The sequence below is a fragment of the Pyrgilauda ruficollis genome, unplaced genomic scaffold (genome assembly GCF_017590135.1).
Source record: "Pyrgilauda ruficollis isolate IOZ18807 unplaced genomic scaffold, ASM1759013v1 scaffold41, whole genome shotgun sequence".
NCBI classification, from domain to species: domain Eukaryota; kingdom Metazoa; phylum Chordata; class Aves; order Passeriformes; family Passeridae; genus Pyrgilauda; species Pyrgilauda ruficollis.
In genome coordinates, this window is record NW_024525601.1 from 8,130,190 (window position 1) to 8,157,455 (window position 27,266).

At 40.8% G+C, this 27,266-nt stretch overlaps 1 protein-coding gene across 1 annotated transcript in view; it reads left to right on the top strand.

Moving 5' to 3' along the window:
• The first annotated feature begins 377 nt into the window (after positions 1–377).
• The window catches only part of LAMA3 (laminin subunit alpha 3), a 105,939-nt gene continuing 79,050 nt past the window's right edge, over positions 378–27,266 (top strand). The window contains exons 1-8 of the mRNA XM_041477781.1: positions 378–730; positions 6,557–6,709; positions 17,172–17,289; positions 17,907–18,025; positions 19,587–19,757; positions 20,799–20,896; positions 22,724–22,839; positions 25,772–25,890. Coding sequence (XP_041333715.1) covers positions 476–730; positions 6,557–6,709; positions 17,172–17,289; positions 17,907–18,025; positions 19,587–19,757; positions 20,799–20,896; positions 22,724–22,839; positions 25,772–25,890 — 1,149 coding nt within the window. The 5' untranslated portion in view covers positions 378–475. The remainder of the gene's footprint in view (positions 731–6,556; positions 6,710–17,171; positions 17,290–17,906; positions 18,026–19,586; positions 19,758–20,798; positions 20,897–22,723; positions 22,840–25,771; positions 25,891–27,266) is intronic.

Below are 27,266 nucleotides of genomic sequence, written 5' to 3' on the forward strand. Positions count from 1 at the left end.
CCATCCAGCCTGGCCTTGAACACCACCAGGAACGGGGCATCCACAACTTGACGCGTTATGGGCAGATTATGAGGGCGGCATGTTCTGAAACTTCTTCACGGTCTGTCACGAACAGCGACCCGCGCACTTACCGGGCAAGAGCAGGCTCAGAGAGCCCCAGCTCAGCCGGGGGGAGGCACCTCTGGGCATGTCCGGGGAGCTGGGCGCCCGGACACACACCTGGAGCAACCCCGCCAGCCCCGAGACCCTTCCCCCGTCCCGTCCCGTCCCGCCCCGTCCAGCGCACCCTCACGCCCCGGGGGACGGGGCTGCTCCTCGTCCCGCCCCAGCCCGCAGCGCGCAGCGCAGGCGGGACGCGAGAGAGGTGCAGCAGCCCCCAGCCTGCTCCTTCTCCTCCTCAGTCGCCGTTCCTTCTCCTGCCCGCTGCCGCCCGCCCAGCGCCGCGGCAGTGCCCCGGGGGCAGCGCCCTGGCGGGATGGCCGCGCCGCCGGGCCCCGCGGCGCTCTGGGCGCTGCTGCCGCCGCTCCTCGCCCTCTGCGCCGCGCAGCCGGGCCCCGCCGGGGCTCAGCCGGGGCTCAGCCTCCACCCGCCCTACTTCAACCTGGCGGCGGCCGCCCGCATCTGGGCCACGGCCACCTGCGGGGAGACGGCGGGCGGCGGCGGGCGGCCGCAGCTCTTCTGCAAGCTGGTGGGGGGCCCGGCCGCCGCCCCGCTGGGACGCGCCATCCAGGTAACCGGGCGGCGGGACCCCTTCCCCGCCAGCACTTCCCCATCCCCGGGGTGTGCGTGGGAGTGTGTGGCTTTTTTGGGGGGTCTGGTGTGACCCTGCTGTGCGCTGTCTCGTTTCCTCCTCGCTGAGCGTGTGCCACGGGCATAGGAAGGGGAGTGTGGAGCGGCGGGAGCCCAGGCAGGGAAGCGCCGGGAAGGATGGATGGCAGCGGCGCCTCCGCCCGCGCACCTGCCCTCCTTCAGGTGTCCCGGCGCCTCCTGGAGCCGCACAGCGGCACACCGCCCCCGCCGCGGGGAGCGCAGCCGGCCCTCGGCCGCGGGGCTGCGGCTGCTGCCGGGCGTGCGTGAGCTGCTCGGGCACCTGGAGTGCCTCGGGGCGGTGTTTCGTGGCCTCAGCGCCTGGCCCGGGTCTGCGGTGGGCAGCGAGATACTGCTGGGGGTAAACCAGCGAGCTTGGGGGAGTGCATGGGACCGGGCTTCACTGGCAGCTGCTGACTGGGCAGCGGGCATCTCTCTGCAGGCGGTGGGAAAAGAGTCCTGGCTTTAGTCAAGTATTTTGTGGTGTTTTAGAAGTACTAAATGTGAGGCTTATCGTTTGTGCCTTGCATTGCTTGTGGGAGGAAGCCAGAGACTTCTTGGGACTCCAACAGGGAGTATAAGTGCAGAGGGCAGCAAGGATCATGCTGTTCTTTCCTAGCATAGCTCAAGATTACTACACACGTTTTGTGCCAGTCACAAGAAAGATAAACTGCAAAACTTCTGAAAAAGTATTAATGGAAGTATATCTTTCGTTTAGAAGAAACATGTATTTCCACATTCGTTAGAGGATAAGGGAGGAGTAACAAATGCACCAAACTGTTGTACTGCGATAGATGCTTGATATCTGTTTGATCAGAGCTTTGTTAAAAGAAGGGACTTTCCTGAAGCCTCAGACCTTCCAAAGTTATTTTAATTGTGTTCTTTCTTGGTGGGAGGAGAACCAGAAAGAAATTGCAATTTGAAAGGGATTTTGAAAGTTTAAAGGTCCACTGTCTGACTTTAGGCAATACAGAAAGCATACAAGTAAATTTTTAGCATCTTGGAAGAAGAGCTAGTGTTTCAAAGTCTGATGTAAGTTTTATAGTGAAATAATCCTTAAGATATGGTTTCAGAAGGGGTTGCAATGGATAACAGAGTCGTTTCTCTCATTTTTTAATAAGCATAGGCACTCAAGAGAGGGGGAGAGGACGAAGAAGGTGCAGCATGTGTATTGCCGTGTGCCAGAAGGGAGCGTGCACCGTCATGCAACCTGTCCTCACAGTTCATTGGGCAGCCACAGACAGCAGTGTGCTTTGCTCTGGACTTCCCTCTGCCATAACTCCCTGCTTCACAATGAAATCTTCTTATATCTCTCTCTCTCTCTTTATATTACCTTATAATCTCTGTAGTGCTTTCAGTCATAAAAAAAGCTCAAAGTACTTTGGAGATGGCTGAGTAGTATACAATTCTAGTAGAAGGGAAACTGGGACACAGGTATTACATGCTTAAACTGAGGTTACAAAAAAAGGTTGTGATGATCAGGAAACTGGTTGGTTTGCTGTTTCTAACACACCTCTAAAGTTTAGGCTCCCATTCTTCCATACTGAATGCAACACCCATGTTTAAAGTTGCCTGGGACAATTGTGCCACCAGGTAAAGTTGTAAACCCAGCAATCTCTCAGCAACTCGCTACAGCCCACTGCTGCAATGAAATCTCAAACCAACATGCCTTGAAATATCAGAAATCACAGGGTAATAAAAATCAGCCAAAGCAAACATCAGATAAACTTGTCAAGCAAGCGGAACGAAGCCTGCGTGCTGCCTCTGATGGTTTTTGTAGTTGTTTCCTTTATATACTAACACTCAACTGGAAATGAGGGTTTGCTGTGTAAAGGAAGAGGGAGTCTAGAAAGGGGGGGTTTCTTCTTCTTAAATGTTTGAATTCCAGGTCCTAGGTTAGAGGGCTGTTATGGTTCATGCCTGACTAAAATTCCCAGGACTACTGATAGCTCCGCCCTGGCACGAGGAATCGTGTTGTGCCTCTCAGAGCATTTGTGTAAAGACAGATACTGCAGCAGCTCTTTCCACTTTTAACAAAGCCCCATTGAGATACATAACATGAGTGCTTCTGTGGTTTACCAGTAGTTGTTGTGGTTCAAGAAGTGCTGGAAAGTCTTTCAAAAGGCCAGGGAAATCCAGACAAATCCAGACATGGAAAACGCACAATGTGTGTATTCTCAAGCCACTTCACCTCTCAAATTAAAAGACACTGTAAATAAGAGAATTTCTTCTTTCATGGAAAATTGGAGAGAATTGCATTAAACTTTTACAGAACATGAGTTTACATAGGAGGATTTGAAATCAGCAATTTAAAATCAAGTGGTGTTTCTTGAGAGTCGTGAGGGAAGGTCATGTGGCTTTTACAGTGATAGGTGTAATAGCCACTGTGTTGTGCTGGTTCAAGTTCAAGTGATACCACGCACTTGAGTCACGCTCTTTTGGACTCTCTACCATGCTGGATTGCAGGAGTTGGTCTATGAAGAGGGAAATTGGAAAGGAGGAGCAGAATGTGATCCTCATTCTGGCGAAGGGAGCAGACAGCTCTGTTGCCAGTGCTATCTGAAAATAAGGCAAAGAGGAAGAGCAGCCCCAGCATCATTTCCATTGGTCTGCCTTTACTTGTTCTCATTCAGCTTGTCATTTAGTGATGTGTCTTTTAATGAAGCCTGTAATATCCAGCAAATCCAGAAAGACCATTTGGATGTTGTTTAAAGGTGGTCAGTGGTGTGGCCAGTCCCTTTGTGGGCAGCTCAGCCAAGGCTCTTAAGGCAGTGCTGGACGTACACTGTGGAAAGAGGTGGGTTTCCCTTATGTACCACACTGGCATGTAGGAAATGACTTAATGAGAACAGTGTTGAGTGAAGAAATGCACAACAGTATAAAATATTTCAGCAGCTGATAGATAAGTGGCATGCCTGGTTTTGCCTGCCAGTCTGTCCACAGTGGTGTGCGGGCGTGAGTTAAAGTCTAACTGCATACCTGTCCTGCCCTGCCAGTGGCACAGAGCTGCTGGGTATGAAAAAGTGAACAAATCCTTCATTGTTGTCACTTTCTATAACTTACAGGCAAGACATTTTCATCCCCGTGTGTCCCTGGTCCACACTAGCATATTTCAGCAAACTCTTTCATGCAGTTCCAGGTCTCTCTTTTGCTCAGGAGAAGCAGGGGAAAGGAGGGTAACGAGGTCACCAGCAAATGCACACCTGCCTGTCTGATGAATTGCAGCCAAAATCAAACCAAGTTTCAAGGCCCAGTCTTCTAGAATGGAGACGTGTCCTGTAACAACCAGGCTGAGCGCAATGTGCCTGAGATACTGCCAGAGAGAAGGAAGGAAGGCTGCTCTGTCCAATAATTTTTTTTCTTTCATTTTTGTTTTGCTGCCTAGTTGGCAGGGTTGCTGGAATGTAATTTAAATAACTGAAACTCCAGCTGTTGCAATGAAATTCTTTGAATTATGTGCCCAAAAAGAGAAAGATGGTATCTTGAGTTCAGATCAAGTGATCTGGTATACTGAAATCACATAAGTGCATGTAAATTAAACTCTTGTGTTTAATACTCTCCATTGTTTTCTTCTCATTCAACCTTTCTTTGAGGTTGTTTCCAGATCAGAGCTGAAACTGCTGTAACAGCAACTGTTTCCTGTGTACTTCCAGCCTGATCATTGTGAATGTAATTTAGATCTAAAGACTATGTTTCAAGCCCATTATAAAGCTATTTAGGGAAGCTTGCCCTGTTGTAACATATATGTCAGAACTCAGGTATGCATTTGTCAGGGAGGATGCTCTGATGTGGTAGTAATTGCAGTTGCCAGTGCATATATTGATTTCTCAGGGTATGGATTTTTGCAGACAGTGACATGATGTTCTTTGTCATCGCTGCAGAAACTGGCAGTGTTGCCTGTAGCTAACATGGGCTGATGTGTATCTGCTGGAGCAAACCACCTGAATCAGAGTCCTGGCCTGTTGTAGTTTGTATTAAAGTCAGCCAAACCATCTTCTCTAACAGAGCTGGAGGAGAATCGTGTTATAGCATGACCCCAGCTGTAGTTAACCAACCTGTGTGTGAGTATTTAGTCTATCTTTGAATTGAGTTAACCCCCAGCCAGACTGGCCCTGGCTGTGCTAAATCAGAACAGCTAATGGTAGCCATGTCTTTTGGAAAATGCATCATATTCTGGGCTTTCTGGAAGGGCAGGATGAGGATGGAACTACTGCTAGATGCAGATGCTGGAATCACTGCTATTGATGCAGAAATATTCAATTCAGTGAACATCTATTTCAGTTTCAAATATCAATTTTCTATTCAGTGACACAGGATGGTCTATTCATATCACATGAGATTGATGAAGTATTTTCCAATCTGTTAGTTACTGTGGTAGATGTTAAATACATTCTGCTAAACATCTTAAACTCACCAAGCTTGCAAGACTGCACCCAGCAAGAGTGAGAGAGCTCTTCTGTTACTTCTCTGTAAAAAGTGGACAAGTGTGATTGCTCCAGTTACTTTGCACTGGTTAGTCTGACAGGAGTGACAAACAAAACAGTTCCGCTTATGTGGGAGTCTGTTAATTCTTAAAAGGTAGGAATGTGCTTCATGCCCAGCAGTGCAGATTGTGGAAACAACAAAAGGTTTGTCACATGCTTTTGATGGTAACATGCGCTTAGTTGACAAGGTAACGTTTGCCCCGTTCCCTTTATTTTAAGCAGGAGTCCAACACAGTGTCAGCAACTCACAGACTGATGGATTAAGCAACTGTCCTACTGAAGTAGCCATGGGGGGTGTACTGCCATTCAATGAAAATGTTATTTTTCTACAGAGACATGTAACTGGCACAGTTTAGCATTTCACTGATTCTCTCCACCTAGTGTTGGAATAAGAAGTGAATGGGACGCTGAAAAGATCCCTTAATAACTAACTTCAGCAGTTCAGCACTAATCTTAGTCGACTGTAAAATGTGTTTTCTTGGAGATAAAAATAGCTTGTGGGGCAAGCCAAGATATGAAATCAAAAGACAATTTTCCTGAAGTTGATTCATCATTATTGTACAAAGATCTTAAGAGACTCTCAAAGGGCATCTCTGGATTGTGGCTTTAGTTGTGGACTGGAAATTGGGCAGTAACTTCTTGAAATGAAGGTACAATGCCATTCTTTAAAGGGAAGCTTCAAGGGAACAGTCTGATTCATTTTCCACCAGTACATATTGTTTAGAAAACTCGGGTTCAGAATGTATTTTAATGGCACGAAAAAAATGAAAACAGTGTTATAAAATTCTAATACCAAACTTAGAGCCAAGTAACAGAGCTTTTTTTGTTATGGTTTTATTTATACCAGGTTATGTGCATATGTGGATATTTAATGGTGTTTTAGAAGAATTGAGGATATTTTGTTTGTCGTTCCTAATCCAGTTCTAAGACTCTTTATTTCACCAATTTTCTGCAGATTTCTGCAGACACCACTGTAAAAGTAATATAGGTAATTTCATCAAAATGTCAATAAGTTAATAAAGATTTACTGTAGCTCCCTCATTGAGATTTCTGAAGTTTAATTTGTAACATAAAAGTTAGTGTGTTTCAGTTGGTAATTTAATTACCAAAGAATAATTTATACATTAAAAGTTATGGCCTATAAAGGAACAAAATTTACCCACATTTTTAGTCAACGCCCTAGTTCAGAATCTCCATTAACAACCACATGTTATCAGTGTGTAAGGTGTTGTCTGAGACCATGTTTTCGATTGATTGTGTTTCAGGGCCAGTTTTGTGATTACTGCAATGCTGCTGATCCCAGCAAAGCTCATCCCATAACCAATGCCATTGATGGCACTGAGAGCTGGTGGCAAAGTCCCCCTCTTTCCATGGGCTTGAAGTACAACGAAGTCAATGTCACCTTAGATCTGGGGCAGGTGAGTGCCTGAGCTATGGGGTGAGGTGTGGTCATTTCTTACATTTGTGCATATGCTTTGCAGCTGGGAGAGATGTTTGAGCTGTTGATTTTTACTTCCTGATGTCACTTCCAGCTTTTTTGTCTGGTTTATGTTCTTGCATTATTTGACTGTATACTGTATGAAGTGATTGTTTTGCTTTAGGAATTTTGATGATGGAGGTTCTTGCCACTGGGATCATACAGATGTAGTGATGGTGTACTTTTTTTCACAGACACTGTAACTGATTCATTTGAAGTGGCATGGGGGGACCTCTCAGTTGAAACTCAAGCTCTGCCTTCTGTTTAATATTCCCCTTTTCCATGAGCTCAGAGAGAGAGGCTTCATGATCTCTGTGCACATATTTTGATAATGTTGGGAGTCTGCTTTTGCCTCAGGGGTCCTTCTGGTTTCTCTGTCATCCAGCAAGATCTTCAAGATAGACAGAAAAATACTCATAAGGTGGTCTAAAAGGGAAGGGACAGCAAAACCAGTGTAATATGAATTAGTAATGAGACAGTAACAAGAACACCCTTATTTCCCCTGCAAGCGATAGGCAAGTAGCTAAGAGTGAAGCCTCTGTATTTGTTTTTTAAGTCACAGGGATGGATTCTCAGCTGCCATGATTTGGTGCTGATCCAGTTAAATTAGTTACACTTTGCAAGTTCACACAATGTGAAAACACATGTTTATAAATATATGTGTGGGCCTGCAAAATATATGTATCCACATGCATACGTATTTTGGTCTGCAGTAATTGTTTATTGACTGATTATATAGGACAGGATTTTTTTAGTAGACTTTCAGTTTAGTTGACAGCGAGGTGGGGGATAACTGAGAAAGTATTTCTCTGTGACTCTTAGCTGCCATTTTGCTGGGGATTCAGGTGCAACTTATTTTACATCTTGTCTTACATGGTGTTCTAATACTCTTGTTCCTCCCATGGGTGGAATGGTTCTCATTTTGAGGCTATCCTCAGTCAGTGTTTCTGTATCCAGCAGAGCTGCCATGCGGAAAGGCCATACTAAGCTTATTTTCTTGCTGTGTGCTTTTTACCTTCCTTGGAGGACCTACTGACAGACACCTTACTTTTTATGTGCTGAATAAAGTTCTGAGAAACCTCTTTCCTTGAGAGGAGAGATATGAGCTAAGTGTCCTCTTTTCATGGGACTCCTTAGACACCAGTAGCTACGTGCTAAGATTTCTGTAGTTGTTAAAGGATTTCTTAGTGAGGTTGCGTGTTTCTGATTACTCTGGTACTACTTGGAAAGATGACTCTGAATCCCCTTTCTTGGAAATGAAGGTAAAAGGCAAAAGTGAAAATTACTCCATGTCCTGTGATCAGGAATGAATCATTTTAGCTGGTGGATGGATGAGGGTTTGGTAAGATTCATATGATTTTTTTTTCCCCACTTCACAGACTTTCATCATTTAACTGTTTTCATCCCGTTAAACCTTAACCTCAGGATTTCTTTAAACTTGAGATTCACTTTTGACATTTTGTTTAGTATTTTTACTCCCAAATTTATACAGTAGCACACAGTACTAATAATGAAGAGCATTAAGTACTGTCACAGAGTAAGTCTGCTCAAGTGAACAGGTAAGCACTGAGACCCCAATTCACCTTACCTTATTTCCTGGTCCTAAATATTAAGAGCTTGGTGTGTCTTAATGATGCAGGCTTTCTTAGTAATTGACAGAGACAATTTTTCAGAGCGCAATTCCCCCTCAGCTGAGCTGAGATGAAGGTTTTGGGTTTTAAGGAAAATAAACCTTAAAGTTAGATGTGTATCTAAATACAGAACCACATACTGTAATATTAAAAAGATAACATGGGTGTAGTTTTCCTCATAATTATTTGTCCTTTTTGTTTGTTTGTTTGTTTTGTTGTTTTGTTTCTTTTTAATACAAATTACTTTTTTCTGCAAAGAAAAAATGGCAAAGTTTTTTGGTACTCAGAACGTGACAAAGTGTAAGGTACAAATGCGTGCAGGGAAGCAATGACTGAGTGTGAGCTGCTCATCAAGTATCCACAATTAGAGGAAGCAGGACATAGTGTGAAGTCAAAAGCTTTTATTTTCTGCATTCCTGCCATTATGTCTTTATGATTGAGAGCAGAGTCCCAACGGAGCCTCCTACCATGGTCTCACGACATTATTTAATTGAATAGTTGCACCATGGTGGAAGTTTTAGTGCTCACTACAGTGAAGTTGGAACAGAACACCCACCTGGTGCTGCTTCTGTTTCACAAGGGCTTGGGTGATTTTGAAAGCCAAAATGCCTTCAGGCTGTTAAACCTGTTTGCAAGAAGAATGATCATTTTGCTGTACTTCATAATATGAGAAAAAGCAAAAACCTGAAAGCAAAACCCCTTCTCTACTTTCCTTTTTGTACTATAGTTGCATTTCTAATCAATCACAATACTTCCAAATAATAATTAAAATGTTGACTCCTGAGGCAGTCTCTCCATTCTGTTAACATACCTGCTTACACTGTGGCTATTCCTGACTTGTTTGAAATATTTGGATCAAATGAAGTCTCAGTTATTCCTCTAATTCGTTATGTTTTTCCCAATGTAGTTTTCAACAACTTTTAAACTTCTGAATCCAGTAGGTCTGAATTTCATTGCCCTTCCCTTGACTCTTTGGATTGCCTAATTTCAGCAGGTGTGTCTTCATCTTTGGCTTGCTTAATGCTCTGCAGATACTACTGTAACACTGCCCCAGGTATTTTTCTGAACTCTCTCTTAAGAAGAAATGAAAGTTCAGGATAGCATGATAGCGTGTGATGAAAAAGAAATGTCCAACTACAAAAAGTAGTTCAAAGAAGTATAGCCCATATATTTTATTGTTGCTTTTAGTTACGTATATTTTTTTGTTGTTGTTGTTGTACATTTTGGCAAAAATATAGTGCTGAAAGACTCAGATTCAGTCGTGTGCACTAATATGTTGAATAGTTTTTATGTAGTGATACTGTTAGTCACTGTTGTAAATTAAAAGTACACAGTGGAATGCAGTGTTCAAATTAGTACTTTTACAAGGGAGGGAGGACAACTCAACCATAAATTTAAGCTAAGTTGTGGAGGACTTTATGCTTTTATATTTTCTACTAGTTAAAGCATAGAAACATTTTGTAAATAGCCTCACAGTATGGCAAATCTTCTGAGTTGCTTTTATATGGTAGAGGTCTAACTTTTATATTTGGTAGCAGTCCTTTGATTTACAAACAATATTTGTTGCTTGGAATATTATTCAGCTTTGGATAAATTGTTGAGAACTAAAACCAATTGTTCTTAACTTATAAAAGACTGACATGCTAACTTAAAATGTTTCTGAAGTTACAGTTAATTTAAGTGTCGTTCTGTAAAATAGTGTCCTGTACTCACTACTTCTGTAGGGAGATTTATCACAAACTGCATTGAACTGAGCTCCCAAAAATAGTCATTGCACTCATTGTGCTTGGCTTTTGAATACTTTGTATTATCACTGACCCTGAAATCAGACCCAGCTCTAGCCTGAAGTTGCATAACCTCTATAATAACACTGGGAAGTCCTACAGATTAGGGCATGACAACCACTGCACGAGGCTTCTGCAGTGCTACAGAGCTGTGCCTGCAGCGAGACAAAGCCCTTCCTCTGGAACCCCTCCACAGCTCTGAATCCACAGCAGCACCAAGCTCTCCTCTGTTATTCGGGCTCACATCGGGGAGAAAAGGGGCTCTTAAGCCTGGGGAAGGTGCGATACTGTCCGCAAAGATGGGGATGCTAGCAGCACAGAAGTGTTCCTTTGTATTAGAGAACTCTGTTTCTGAGTATTTCAGTTTGTGCAGGAAGCTGATTTGGGATCGTGCTGCAGAACAGTATGCTTTGAAGTTGGTTGTGATTTTTGGCTCATACCACAGGAAGGTGCATCTAGTTGTGAACTCTACAGTAACACAACTTCATCTGATGAAGTTTCATCTGTCTGATAGAATCATCTTAAAGTTGGATCACACAATACATGTTTCATTTATTCCTAGGTCACACTACAAGCAACTCATCCAGAGTTGAACTACCAGCCATAATAAGGGAAATACCTTAAAATACATTCTTTCTTGCTCATATGTTTTCCTTTAAGTTGTAGTCAAGGTGTTGTGCTTTTTTAAAGTTTTAATTAAGGACCTCTTCAATGGCTCAGCATTTTTTTCTTATGTTTGCATTAGTTGCACATAACTGGTTTTAAAATGCATGTCTGATACTAATTTGATATTATTCTGAAAATATACAGGAGAAAACCTCACAAGTCTTGTTCTCCTGTCCTTTTCTGACTCTGTCTTCCTTTGGCTCTTCTTCAGCATCCCTTTAGGAAGGTCTTGGTTTCCACTCTCTGATCTCACTTCCCTCCCTTCATGTCTGTACTTCTGCTTCACCCATCTTCCTTTCCATGCTCATTCCTACATGTAACTTGAATTTTGTGATATGTTGTTCCAAATACTTCACTTTTAACCCAGCTTAGTAAAAGCAGAACCCCTGCTGGTTGCCTCTAATCCTTTGCACTTCCCTGGGTTTCTTCCCAGTGTTGACAGTCCTACTGTGTTCCTTCTACTTTGGACTGCAGCCCTCATAAGGAGACATTTTTCTTCTGGACAACTGAGGGCTGAATCGTACAAATCCTTTCCCGTATCAATAGTTTCAGTGTTCTGTGAAGAAATAGGCCATATGTAAGAAATAATTATAAGCATTGAGTTGGTCTTTGTCCAAATCCTAATGGAAAAGTGGCTGCATGAAAAATGTCAGGAAAATAACCGAGACTCATTGATGTAGGAGCCTGCAGCCTTGGCAAAAAGACCAAAGACTGGTTGGATGTGGAGAAAGGGCTATCGTTTTGTCTCTGGATGCAGTTCTTCCTTCTAAAGCCCATGCTATTTAGGGAGAGCTTTTCCCTTCTGGTCCTGCCATCAACTGGGTCAGAACAAAGAACTCCAGATGTGTCTATGAGGCCTTTTCAGAGGCACTGACTCACCTAACTAAAGACATTTTTCAGCATCAGTGGCTAGTTAAAGGAAAGCATGATGTGAATGCAGCATGGCCAGGGATAACTGAACAACATTGGAAATCCTGTGCTTATTCCTGGCTTCTGCACCCCAGACTAGGAAGCTGGAACACAGGGAATGACTTCAGCATGCTGTTCAGGGGGAGCCTCTGCAGCCACTGTCACTGTTTGTGCAGTGTAGTCATTGCTGTGTCTATGTGCACTCACAGTTGAGCTGCATGGAACACACTCAGGAGGTCTGACGCCTCTCAGGTACTAGCCACACATGATTTTCTCTGCCCCTCTGCCACAGCTATTTTTCCACATACCCTGAAGAGTAGCTGGCAACTCCAGAAATGCTGGCTCATCTCTCTCTAATTGGCATGTTTTTGTATTACCATCTATGTTACAAAATACAGGGTTGGGCATGGATGAATACTGACTGTCAGGAGTGTTTTTTACAGTACCTGAATTTGCCACGGTGCCTCAAGTCCTACTGAGATGTTTGAATGAAAGGACTGCTTCCCTCTTTGCAGCATCAAGAAATCAAAGCCTTTAATTTTAGCCAGAGTTTGCAGGATTTTTATTTCATTTGAACAGATTGATGCTTTTGTGGCTTGGTCTCTGAAAGGAAACAATGCTCAAGACCTTATGGCTTCGTTACACCAGAAAACCATGGGCATGCACACGCCAACCCTATGCAGTCAGTGGCACTAAGGTGTGTTCTGGAGCAGGTGCTGAGCACAGTTCACACCCCTTGAATCCCTCTCCTGCATCAGCCTCCCTTTGGAAAGTTTAATTTTTGTACTGAGTCATATTGGATTTCTGTCTCTGCTGAGCAATCTGCAACACCGACCACATTATTCAAGACAATGAGAGAAACCTACAACGACAACCATACCAAGCTGAGGGAAGTTTTGGTGGTGCAGCTGTATCTGCCAATAATAGTCTGAGGAAATTTCACCCTGCTGGAAATAGATTCAAATTACATGAAGAAAGATTGCTGTGGTATCTTCTTGAATGCATCTAAAGATCTACACAATGCCTCAGATAGACCTAAATCTAGGTCTACCTAGGTTTAGTTGGATTCTTGCTACTGCCACATTCCAGGACGTTTTATTCTTTATGAGCCAAAAAGGAAGAACAATCTTTTCCTGTAGAAGCAACACACACAACATCATGATTGTTTGGAACATAGTGTATTTTCTTCTTTTGTGCTAGTTTATGTCCAGCACACATCTAACAAGTCATCTCAGTGTTTTAGTATTCTGGTTTGAGTTTATGGTGTCAGGAATGGAGGAAAATGTGCTATACCTTTATATATTCATATCTAGCTTTTATCCATTTTTAATGCTTTCTTGAATTCAAAATATCTTGGAAATTTTGCTATGTAAAGAGTTGTTTAAACTTTTAAGAAGAAAATAGAGAAAACATTTTAAACTAATATTATTGAGAATTTTAGCGTTCTCATGAGAATGCCGTGGGTAACAGGAAGTTTTCTTTCTGTTGGTTTAAAATAAGCAGTGTGCATGCTGTTAGAGATCATGAATATTGTATCATTAACAATAATGGTACAATGTAGCTTTCAATCAATTTAAATGACCTGTTTTAATATCATCTTAAGGTCACCTGAAAGATCTTTTCTAGAAATCTCTCTCTTTATAATATAATATTGTTAATGCATAATACAGAATTTTAATTTTCGTTCTCAGATGAGGAGGGCATTTTGTTCATTCTACTTGATGAGTTTTAAAAAATTTTTCTGGGTTTTTGTGATTCTTTAAGACCATTGGCTGCTAGAAGATTTTAAATCTGAACAAACCTGAGTGAACAGAAAAAAGGTCACAACAATGTGGAATTGATTAAATTCCAGCTGTTGATAATCCATCAGGTTTGACCTATGGTGCTGGACTACAGCAGGATGTGATGTTGGACTCTTACAGTATTACATCCTCTTTTGAGCATGCCTTTCCAGAGTGCATTGTTTCCATTACTGGAAATAAAATGCTGTTTCCACTTTTAAATTTAGTTCTTTATTCATATAAGAAAATGGTCAGAATTTTGATTGTCATATTTCTGGGACGTTTTGTGAAAATTTTTTACTATTATATAATTATGCCAAAATGTTGACTTACAGTTTTAACATTGCTTTTGAGAGATTGTTGTTGTTTTTGAAGCAAATTTGGCTTAAAAGCAACCAAATAAACATTTTTTTCAAAAATTAAGTCACTTTATTTTTTTTCTCAGAACTAAATGGCTAAAGGACAACATTACTTTGAGTTTAGTCTGCCTTTTTTTCAGGGTAGGTCTTAGGTCAGGATCAAGATTTAAAGTATTGAAATGCTAGCTTAGAATATGTGATTAAAATTGGCTTTAATGGTTGCTTTTCTAGGTCTTATGTCAGCAAGGTTACTCTTTTATCTTCAGATGGGATTTATTTGCCAAGCCAAGGATTATTTTTCTTCTGTTGTTCTCTCATCAGATCTGGAGAGAGACCATTCATCAGCTGGGTCAGTATTTAATCTTAGTGGAAGTTTAGATGTTCAAGTGCCATTCTACATCCTTGATCCAGGCCAAAAACAGATCACAGACACTCATGTGAAGTCAGAAGCAGGACAGATGATAGGTGTGGTGACTATGTTTTGCTGCTATGTTGTCATTCACTGACACTAATTTAATTTTTATCAGACCTGTCCCTTTTCCCTTTCTGAATGTGCCTGTACAGACCTGAGCAGTGTTTCAAACTGAGGGATGTAAGGAGAGCATCATGCAAATAGAAGGTTTTCATATACAGCATGTACTGTGAAGTTGCCATACTTCTTTTTTTTCCTTCCATTTTTTTATTTGCATGGAAATATGGAAGGAGTAGTGCTGGGTAGCAGTTCTTTAAGCATTGGCTGACTTGCAGAGTTCCTGATATAATACACATTTAGAAAAATAGGTATAAGGTCATTGTTGTAATTGCTCCACAATGTGACTACAAGCAGTGGAGCTCTGGAAAAGGCAGGACATTGTCTATATGCTTCCTTTATTTCCTCTTGAGCTTTCTAAACCACTTGTCTTGACTGAATCTGTATCAGTCAACACACGGAGTGTTATCAGCACTTGCTAACACACATGTCAAGATGGAACTTCCAAGGATCTTAAGACATAGGGGAAGAAAGACAATGTATTAATGTTGTCTGCCAGTGCAAACCTGGTTTGAACAGGTAAATGACCCTTGAGAGATTCAGCTGAACAAAAGTGGGAACATGAAGCACTTTTTTTTTTTTTTAGGAGTTTCAGAACTATTACGCTTTTCTAGAAGGATACTAATCTTTGCACTGAGTGGCCATACCAGATGTAATACATGTAATGTCTGTATGGCCAATATCTCTACTCTAGAACTTGACAGTGAAGTAGCAGGAGTTACTCAGACAAAGAGTATCAGAAACTCAGCAAGAGCAAATCTTGCCACTGTCCCCAAAGTATTCACCTATTTCTGACAATGGCTAAAATCAGGCTTTCCATCAGCATTTTGAGGGCGTTACTCCCCCTGTGCAGTCATAGAGCATAGGTCTGGGTTTTTCCATGGCTCTGTCAACAGAATGCTGACTGTGCTCAGTGTTGTTGTCTAATAAGTAATTTTTCCTATGGAGATAATGTCTGTTCGCTAATTTAATATCTCCAGAGGTAAAGCTGGTGCTTTTCAGGCTGTGTTAAATAGCGGGTGAAATTTCAGCACTAACAGAAAAGTTGAGTTATTTTCCTGCTGGTTCTCTCTGCACTGATCTAAGTCAGCATCATTCAGCAAAGCAAAAGTTTCTGAAATAGGTTGCAAGGTGCAATACCTGCTGCAGTGATGCCTTGGTGTGTGTAGAACAGGGGCTTGCCCTGGAAAGTAGTTGTACATACTACATAAATGAATGCACAACAAAAATTTTTCATTTTCTTTCTTCTGAGATGTGAGTTATTATCATGAGAACATGCTCCATGAAGTGCCTGAATTCCTCCCATTTCTCCTTGAGGTTTTACTTTCTACTGTGAATACAGTACACAGGTATTCAGAAGCTGATGTCTGAAATAGATGTGTGAGCATGGAGGCTGCGTGTAGCCGTGGGATTGTCATGTGCAGAGCTGGTTAGGGACAAGTATTTCCAGGTATCTGTTTCACTGCGTTATTCGCCATTTGCATCTGCCTCTTGGTGGTCCCAGTTGGTGTGACAGCCATTGAATTGCTCCTGGCTGGCAGCTGAATGGGCCAGGCATGCCAAAAGATGCTGTTCCCTGTTCATGGTTGAGAGCTTGTATGCACTTGTGGTTTGGAGTCTAATAAACCTTGCAAAGTATTAGCTTCAGGGTTATGACATTTATGAGGTATGAGCAAAGATAAACTGCTTGGGTGTATTTGATGTGGGGGCTCTGGCAGCAGTTCCTTGACAAACTGCTGACTGCAGTCTCCCCCATCAAAGTGAGAATCTCCTGCCAGCAGATGATTCTCAGTTGAGGTTGTTGAGGGGGAAATTCCAGTGCAGCTTCACTTTAATACTGAGTGTACCTCAGTATTGGTTCACTTTTATTGACATCTCCATCCATGGTTTAATTTTTAAATGGCCTTTAGAATCAATCTGTGTTTAGCTGTTTGTGTAAAGGTAATTTTTATTGATGTTCTGGTTTTCAGACAGACTGTGAACTATCCCAAGATGCATACAGTAAGACTTCCTGTCTTTTAAGACCCATTTCTTCTCCAGTGTTTGGGAGCCCTCTGTGTGATACACAATGAGCACCTAAAGAAGCCAGATGAAACTCTTGGCCTTGGGAACCTTGAGCTGATGAAGCTCTTTGAGCTGTTTCAGACACTGAATGAGCTACCAGTTACAATCTCTCCTGTGCTATTTGATCCCCACAAACTCTGGGGTGGCTTCCATTACTTGGAAGGTCTGTCAAGTAGTAAATTCATCTGGAAATAATCCTAAATGAGGGAGTGGGTGGCTGGGATTATTATCAGCCATAGGAGTCCCAGTGTAAAGGTATTTGCATTTTCTTTTCCATGATTTTTATATACCTTAGCCACATGCTTGGAATGCATCACCAATATACCAGGGTGCTGCAAAAGCAGCTTAGTTGAGTGATACAACTTTTCCATGTTGAGTACTGTACCCTTAACACAACCAGGAAGTCAATCAGCTGCACAACAGACCTGTTCTGAAATGTGGGAGATGGCATTTAACAGAGTCCTCTTGCAGATGTCTTAATGTTCTGGAGCACATTGCCAGGTGAAGTAGCCAGCTGAGAATCTGGCCTCTGATTTTAGTGGGAATGAAACTGCAGAGAATAACCTTTTTCCTGTTCACTACAGAAAAATTGTTTATTTGTATTAGTTTTTTTATTGCTGTGCTTTTATAGAGTTCACAAAAAAAGCTCCTGACAAGATCTATGTATATTCTGTTACCAGCTCTTCCATGTTGCCTATATCCTTATCAAGTTTGCAAATTCTCCTCGTCCAGATCTCTGGGTCTTGGAAAGATCGGTGGACTTTGGAAAAACTTACACTCCCTGGCAATATTTTGCTTGTAAGTATCAATCCTTGTGTCGCTGGTCTTTTGGGGACAGGTTTCTTTAATCATTTCCTCAGTAGCAGCAAATCAAACCTTGGGGTTTGCTGAAGATTTCACCTGCAGAGAAGACAGTGAATGTTAAATCCTTTATCTTTTCTTATTTAGCCACAATAAATTAGTGGTAGGAGTGTATGAGTATGGTATTTTGAAAGTGTATCTCAGTGCATGGATATCTTTCACTTTCTTATAAGTTTCTGATTTGATTTGTTTCTCTTGATTTTTGGGAATGTCAGAACTTCAGTGTCCTTCGTCCCTTGGGACCCTGGGATTTCTTGCAAAAATCAAAGTGAAATACAAATGCAAAATCTTGGAGTAGCTATATAGCCTTTTTTTTTCTGGTGATTATATGAGAAATACTGTGCCATATCTTGTCAGGCACCACTGAATTGCTTAGGAAGACAGATTATTGTTTTGAGAAATGTCTGTTACTCTGTGCTGAGTGACACAATCACTGTTATTACTCTATTATTGGGAGAATTTACCTGAAAGCATAGGGGACACTTCTCTGCTAATTTATATTAGAGCAATAGTGTCTATTTTATATAAAATTAATTTTGTTCTTGCTTGACTAGACTCGAGAGCAGATTGCTTGGAGCGCTTTGGAAAGGAAGCAAATCTTCCCGTGAGGAGGGACAGCGATGTCCTGTGCACCACCGAGTACTCTCGCATTCTGCCTCTTGAAAATGGAGAGGTAGGTGCTTTCAGGAAAGCATGTGTGATGCTGGAAGCAAACATCACTGGTTTCAGAAGTTTGTAGTGCTTCTGTTGGAAGCAAATTTTTAGCTATGGCTGCTTGAATCTCCATCAGTAAGTCCATAACCTAAACCTCAGTGAGATTTTGGGAGCGTGACCTGACTCCCTAATTTTCACACCATTCCCTGTGGGGTTAGGGGCTGCTCAGGGAAACCTGTATTGATATTTATCATAATTTGTGTACCTCACTATGGCCATGTGCATTTGAAGGTGTTGACTGCATTTTCTGGGTTCTTCCAATGTGCATGGCCAAACTTGGTACAGCAGAATTGCTCATGTGAGTAAAGGCTGTAGAAACAGATATTTACCATTCAAGAAATAGTAGCTGTTAAAAAAAAAGTGTATATATATATATATATGAAATCTACATATTTATAATATAATAAAAGTATTTGGAAAACATTGCTTTGATTTTAGCCATTGTTCCTTGCTAGGCTGAACTGTGACTTGTATTCTTGTGTTACTTGAATGAATGTTAAACTCCTGAATATGCTGATGGCTCCTCCTGCATTCTACTCTAATGCCTAATGTTGTTAGAATCCAGATCTGAACTCCTCAAGAGTTATTCAGAGTTTTGAGCAGATGGATTTAGAGTTTCCTATTAAAATAGAACTTATTTGTTAAAGTATCTGTAAAATTTTCCTAATCAGATGTTGTAAAGAATAATTTCCACAGAATAACACTGCTGGTGCCATTCCCTATTACATGCTCTATGATTTTTCCTAAAGGAATTGTGCTGCAATTGGAACAATCATCATACCCTTGTTATGTGCTTCAGAATATAGGAGCCATTTGAAAATAGAAATCTGTTATCTGGATGGTTATAAATGAATTCAAGTCTTTTACTGAGCCCTGTACATACAAACTAGGTTTTTCATTCAGTAGAGATTCATAACTGCTGAGCTGCTGGCAGCTGTTTCTTTAAAAAATAAAAAAAGTATTGGATCCCTTGTTTTGGAAGTCAGAGAAACCTGCTTTCATGTGAGGGGATTTTCTAAAGCAGCACTGTGTACTTTCTTCCAGAAGACCATTAATATCCTTGCAGGCACTGGACCTGTTAACAATAATATTTTCCAGGAATGTTTATGCCTTGACCCAAAAATAAATGTGCTTTGGGAAAGAGCCAAAATCTGATGTTTTTAATCAGGGTAAACTTCCATTGACACTGTCAAATGTTGAAACAACTACTTGCAACTATTCCTATTGTTTTTTCCTATTAAAATGTACTTTTTGCATGCTATACCTGCTGTTTTCAAAACAGATAGAGGCACTTGTTTTTTCTGATTTGTTATATATATAGTAAGAATACAGGAGTCTCTAATGCTAACAACAGTATTTATCCCAATATCCTGACTTCAGTATGAAATGCCTAATTGTTATTGCAAATATGTTCAGAAACAATAGTAAGTTTTTGGATTCTTCTATTAATTCTTCTTTATGCTGCTATTGGCACTTGGAGTTGATATATTTTAACAAGAATGTGCTTACTTCTTTTTTAGATTGTAGTATCTTTGGTAAATGGCCGCCCAGGAGCAAAAAACTTCACTTATTCCCCTGGCCTTCAAGAATTCACAAAGGCAACAAACATCCGCCTGCGTTTTCTCAGAACTAATACTCTTCTTGGACACTTGATATCCAAAGCTCAGCGGGACCCCACTGTAACTCGCAGAGTAAGTGCTGTTGCCACTGAGGTGTAAATACCCAACAATCATACCCAGCGTCATAGGGACCAAAAAATGGTCTGAATGTTTAAGTTTGCATCATCCAGACAATGAGATTTGCATTGACCCACCTTGAAATCCCCGTATTTTTCTTCAGGTTTATTTGAGACAAAAGGTAACTGGGCCAGCATGGATTTATGGAGGGGCAGTAATGATTAATGATTTTGTAACAGACCATTTTCATTCCCTACTTTCCAGTGTGGAAGGAAGCTGAGTGCATCATGGGAGCTATAAAGAGCCAAAGCGAAATTATTGTAAACTATCTTATGCAGAACTGAGGAACTAAATCTCTTCAACTTTATTTGGCACTACTTTCTGATATTTATTCATAAAAGGTTTTCAAAAAATAGTACCTGAGTTTATGAAGGAATGGAAATCAAAGGCTATGCTTGAAAGTTGCTCTCTTTCCACAAATCATTTGAGATGCCTAGGAGTTTTCCATGCATTTTGGGCTATCCAAGAGCTTGAAGGCCAGAGTTCCACTCCCATTCAGTGGGTAAATATAAGGAAATACAGGGAACACCACACAGAAATTCATATACTCACAGAGATTTCAGACTTCATATTGTATTGCTATTTTTAACATTTTCATTTAAAATGAAGATTCAGTAACAATTGGAGGAAACCCTGGGGTGAGGCACCACACAAATGCCTGCACTGAAAAACATAAAGCTATTCCAGTTATTTGACAGCACTCCCATCAAACACCCTTGCTGCCTTAAGTAAATTTTAAGACGTTGCTCACAGGCAGAGATGAATGCAGAAGGCAGTTTACTTGGCAAGCAGCACAGCTTTAGTGTGAGGAACTTCTGGTGTTATCCTGGCCATGGGCTGTAGGATAGATGAATGAAATCTCAAGTGTTTTATTAAATTCCTAAAGGAGAGTGCAAATTTTTGAGACCTTCCAAATCTAGCAAACCTGATGTTGATATTTCTGACAAAATATAAGCAAGGAAAGATCTCTAGATATTTCTTGTGTTTGTTCCACAGTATTACTACAGTATAAAGGACATCAGTATTGGTGGTCGATGTGTTTGTCATGGCCATGCTGAAGTATGTAATGCAAAGAGTGCTGAAAACCAATACCAGTAAGTAAATGGAGCCTGACATTTATCTGAGAAAAACAATACATGAGTGCTTTCAAATGACCTTTTCTTATTATAGAATTACGTAGTTTTACAGGGATTTTTTTCTTTATATTAAAAAAAAAAAAAAATAGAACCTGCTAATGATTGGCAAGAGAACATGTCAAGAGTGATTGTATGTGAAAGATAATAATAGAAAATTTTTAGTTTTTTTTTTTAGGTTAGGTTTTTCATTTTAATTGAAATACAAATTCGGCAGATTGAATAATTTCTTAGGAACCCCTAGTTCTTTGAGTTGAACATCACCTTCTGATGATGATATCATCAGACATGAGTTGATGGCACCTTCTTACATCAGGAATTAGAAATTCAACTCAGGAACAAAATTGTGGGGGGATAGAATGTAAGAGAATAGAGATAGTGCAGAAGGCAATCTCACCCCTGAGGAGTTGCAGCTGGGCCAATTACCAAAGATTAGAAACAGGCCTGCCCTTAACAGGCCACAGCTGTGTCCAATAAGGATGAGTGCTATAAAAATAGTGGGTTAGCTGGGTGAGAGGAGAGCTGGAATGTGTTGGCTGTGTTGTGAGGAAGAAGGCGTCAGTGCTGCAAGGAGCTGCCCATGAGAAATCACTGAGAAGGTATGGAAGTTAATGATAAGACAACAACACAAAATCAGTTGACTTCATGGAGATATTGAGCACTATAACTGAGCTCATGCAAGATCCAATGGCTTTAGATCACTACTGTAAAAACATAAAAGCAAACTGAATGGGGTATTCCCTTTCCCTGTCAAGTTTGTGACCTTTGTGTTGATTTCACAAGGAGTTAGATCAGGCTTCTTGGCTTGCCTGCTGCAGGGAAGTAGCTATGAATAATCAGCCTGTCTCAAACATATTTTAAAAACCTGCTTTAAACCAGCTGTTGCTCTTATCTGTGATGGCATTAAAACAAAACTTTATCAGGACGATGCCATATTTTCAGTTATGTTTTAATGAAGATTAAGTGGGGGAGATGGGTGCTTCCATTCCACGTGTCTGTGCTCCAGAAAAATAAGTAAAGAAAGTGAGAAATCTATGCAAATAGGATGATTATGCTGGAAAGTTTTATTGCCCTTGTGTTATTACATACATACATAAAACAAGAATGTTGTAAAAGGCCTCCTGAGTCCCAAGGCCTTTGTTCCTCCTGGTATTCAGTTACTATGCAGGATGGTAAGACCTAGCTCATAATTAGACCCTGCTGTTTCAGTAGGCTATTCAGCTAAATAAATCAAAAACCTTCGTACGTTTTGTTGGTGAATAGTGTGCACTGTCTTAAAAATAACAAGATCGATCAAGTTATAATCTTGGTTTACAAAAAACACTGATAATATTATTGTAAATGAAGCATAATGGAAAAATTATGAAGGTATGCATTTAAAGGTGATAAATATTTCGATTACTTTAGGCCAACAAGCTTGAGTCTTGGAATGAAGTTAAAACAAGATACATCCTAAACTATTGTATATCAACTTGATTTAATATTCCACAATAGTTTCATAACCAAGTCTATGGAATCCAATTATAAACTTTTTCTATAAGTAATGTGTTCTAATAAAGTCGTAATCACATGATTAAAGTAATCAATCTTGAAGAATTTTAGGAAAGTTCCAAAGCATTCTAGTCTTAATGATTGACTTCTCTACATGTGAGGTTTATGTCCTATCTTTTTCCTACTATATGTAAGTCTTGGACTGCAGTAAAATGAAGAAAAAAAGTTATTTTTTATTTAGAAACTTAAGAGATAAATTTTAAGCCCAGCTTCATTAAGAGGCTTTTATTTCTGTAGGTTTCAATGTGAATGTCAGCATAATACTTGTGGGGAAACCTGTGATCGCTGCTGCCCTGGATATAATCAGAAACAGTGGCAACCTGCAACAGCTGGGAGCACAAACATATGTGAACGTGAGTAGCCAAAAAGATGGTGTCTTAAAAGAGATACTGACAAGAGCGTGGGAATTAGCTGTAGCACACATGTTTATGGAACATAACCAGCATGCTTTAACTTTTTTATTTATATAGAGAAAATGCTTTCCACACAGGAATAAAGAATCAAAAATGCAGTGAATATTATTTATGTTCTTCTTTCTTATTAAACAGTGAAAGTAATAATTTGTGTGAGAATATCACCTGAGAAGAGTAGAAGACTTTTTGTGGAGCACTGAGTCAACATTTCTCCCCAGTCATACCTGTCTGCTGACAGACTCCAGGTCTCCAAGCAGAGCAGAGGCTGTAGGCACCTTGTAAAGCTCCAAAATGTTCCTTTGCATCACCTGGTCTCTTGGTGTTTGGATTGCAGAGAGGTTGCTTGAGGCTGCCACTGCTCATGGGTGATTGAGCTGCCCTCCCTTCTCAGGGTGAGAGCTGCCCCTCACTGTGCCAGTGGCACAAAGGTGTTTGTGGTGGGGGATCCTGGTGATTCCACAATTGTATGTCTTCCCATCCTTGTGTTTGGGCGTTTGGAGGACGTTAGCCCTACAGACTGAGTAGTCAAGCTGGAGAAGCCCATTCATTTGCCTTTTTCCCACTTTCCCTGTGTTTCATTTTTCTCCCTGTGTTTCATTCTTGAAGGAAGTGACAACAGGGACCCTGTTTTGGTGACGGGTTTGTACTGTCACATGTGGGCATTTTGCATCCCCTGGGTAGAAGCCAGGTGTGGTGGTGCAGAGCATTGCAATCTCTGTGCACAACCATTTCCTTTGTGTCTGGCCTGATCTATTTTTCTCATCTGCCTTTCCTGAGAGCAGTATAGCCAGTGGGTACAAACTCTTTAACAGGAGGACCCTATTTGAAAGCCAGAGATGTACCTATATAATTACTCTGAGGGATAAAGAGATGACTTGTTTAATTAAAACTGCAGTACTACAACTTGGGAGGGGGGAAGGAGGTTTTGTGTGATTAAAATGCTTGATAGGAGGTAGGCATGTTGGGACACAGTTTTTGAACATTATTTAAAACCTCATTCAAGCCCCCTTTTTTAAAAGGAAAACTTTTTTTTTGCCAGAAAAGAGACAAAGAGCATAAATAATGTCATGGTTTTTGAAGAATGAGTGTGTAGAAGATCACCTACAAGATTCTGAGCCAAAACCACTTCATTTCTAACTATCTCTGAAAAAAAATCCTTTTTAGTATGGATTGCTCCTAGCGGTTTGAGATGATTTGCTGAGAGCATTTGCCAGGTGCAGGCCTCTTCAGCTGGCAGCCAGAAGTGAAGGAATTAAAACAACCTTATTCAACTTGCCAGAGGCCTGGGATTCCATGAGAGAAACTGATAGAAAGAGGTTGGTGGGAGCTTGTAGGGATCAGCCCAGCATTTTGCTGTGAGCTTCCTGGTACGTATGGATCAGCAAATGGCTCAAAGAGGTGAAAAGGTGTTTGATGAGGTAGAAGAGGTTTCTATTCCCATGTAAGTGAAAGTGCTGCTACTGTAATCAGAGCAAATAATTTCCCATTGCTGTTAGAAGACATAGCTGAGCTGTAGCTCACAGGTGGTTTGACCCTAGAGGCAAGGGAGGTTTTATTTACATTGCAATTATACATATATATATAATATTATCCTTTTTTTCCTTTTCTGACTTAATATCTTGAGCCAGCATCTAATTTGTGTAATGTTTTATTTTCTTGAGGAATTTTATGGTTAAGAAAACCCAAAGATCTTCATAGGCTGTTACATCCTGGCTAGGGAACCCAGTCTTGAAACCTGTCCAGGTCTTGTCAACAGACCATAAGGGAGTCTGATGGCAGGGCACCTCCTCAACTGTGTGGTGGGTAATTTCTGGGAAAAGTCTTCCTTCTCCACAACTCTTCTGATAAAAAGGCACGGAGAATGCAGAGAATGATCCAGTTTCTCTTTTCTTGTCTGTATGATTATGTAGCAAGACACGGAAAATCCCTGAGTTATGCTCCCAGTTGTGCCAGGAACTTGGAATAGAGTTTGGAAGGATTGCCTCCCATATGCTTCCCTCATCCTGAAGAAGGGGCAGAGCCCTTAGCTTCTGTAACTCATTGTCTTCCAGAGTATAGTGTCCCCTGGTCCAGATGAAGGGAGGGTTTCTCTAAACATGAAGTAATAGCTTTATCAAGTCATATCTTCAGGAATTTCCTGTAATTAAAAGATCACCTAGCACCCAGATGCTTGGGGAAGCCTGTTTTTGCTACCTGCATTCTTTCAAAATTATTCCCATTTGCCTCTTCAGCAAAGAAGGAAGATCAAATCAGAAAAAAAGAGGACACTGAATGAATTTTTTTATGGCCCTTTGGTTTATTCTATTTGTTTGTTGCTATGGTTGGTTTCTACTCAGAATTATATTGGAGCCAAGTTTGCTGGTCTATCTTTGGCTACAGCTGAATATGAGAGTTCTTTGGTGTGTCTTTTTTATTGAAATGTGTGTATCTTATCTATAATTGTTAATTTTAAGTAAAGGTTTAGTGCACATAGCATCAGTCCAGATGTATTTTTGAGACATGGCAAAATAAACATTTGAGTATGTTTTTGGTAATTAAAAAAAACTGCTGTGGCCATTCTTCTAGAGCTTCCTAGTTCTGCATTTATGCATTACTATATAGTTTTGAGGTGGTACAACTGTTGCCTTCTCTGGTAACACTAGCTGCACAGTTTCTTCATGTCCATATCATTGTACTATGTTTCTGGCATGAAAATCCAGTTGTTTATAGGAAAATATGCACATTTGAGTGTACTCCAGCATGCCTGAGTGTATGTACACATTAAAAAAAAAAAAAATCTAATCCACTTTTACACCTCTGCTGGAGGTAAATGCTGGAGATTGCTAAATTCCAGCATTATAAAGAAAGCTTACTTGGAACATTACTTTTTCAGCCTGCAATTGCCATGGACATGCCACTGATTGCTACTATGATGCTGATGTTGATCGGCGTCAAGCAAGCTTAAACATCCATGGGCGTTATGAAGGTGGAGGAGTCTGCATTAACTGCCAGGTAAAAAGGTCATTTTGATCAGTTTAAAAAAATGTTCACACCAGTAGTTTTGGGTCTGACCAGTCCAGATAGGCCCATTTCTCTGATGATGTTACTACTTGCACTCAAAGTGTGGAAAAAGGTGCATGAAAATAATCTACCTTGTTCAACATTGCTTGGTAATGTGTAAAAGACACATAAAAATTATATTTATGCTCAGTCCTGTGTGATCAAAATAAAACCACACAATCAAAGCAAACAATTTGATGAGCTATAAAAATTCCCTTTTCCTGTTGTTACAAAGTCTGCCATTTCCCTCCTTAACAGAAGGAAGTAAAATTAACCAAATAAAATGCCAGCTCAATCCAGCTGGTTCCTTACTGCAGCAAAACAGAGGACTCTCTCTAATCAGCAGAAATAAAGGAGGATCTAGACTATACCAAGGTGGAAAATTATAGATATTGGGAAATCACAGAATCATAGAAGAGCCCTCTGGAATCCTTTTGGACTAGTGCTCCGCTCAAACCAAGGCTGGATGCAAAATTATATCCAGTTGCACTGAGAAACACACAGTTGAATTCTGCTAGTTTCTGAGAATGCACTTTACACACACTCTGGGTAATCTTTAACAGCACTTAATCACGCTCCTGTTCAGCAGGAATTTTCCCAATTGCAGCTTGTGATAGTTGGCTTTTGGGCTTGTGCTGTGCTGATGTGAGAAGAGTTGGTTCTGTCTTTTGTGTAGAGGAAAACTCCATTAGGCACCTTCCCCCTCTGTGCCAACCAAAGTCATTCCCTCAGTTTCCCCTGAATACTGAGGGGATGAGTTCCATAACTATCTTAGAGGCTCCATTGGATTGAATCAAAAGTTGTAAATTTGGAATGAGAGACTTTACACTGTGTCTGTCACAAATAGATAACACATTCTTGGAAAGAACAAGAATTTCTTTCGTTCTGATTTTGTTCTACTCTGGCAACATCTATGAGGAAAGATCAAATAAGACTCTGGTAAAGATCTAATCTTGGCCTTGTCTCTGCAGGACTGAGCTACTTGACCTCATGAGGTCCCTTACAACCTGAGTCATTCATTGGTTCAGTGATCTCATGGTTAAATAAATCCAGACTTATGCAGGAGTCTGTCTTCCTTTTGTTGTCAAGTCATCTGATGTATGACAAGCAGCTGACCAGAATTTTGCATTGCAGGAAAATTATCATCAGTTCTATGTTCCTGTGAAATGCATGCATCATGATTTATGTATTACCATGTTGTGCATTTTAAAATATAGCTGTATTCAAGTAACAATAAAGGAAAATATCCAGAGTAGATTGTATTGTGGCAAGAATATGGAAAACAATCAGATATTGTCCAAAAGGCAGACAGAAGATTAGCGTTATTT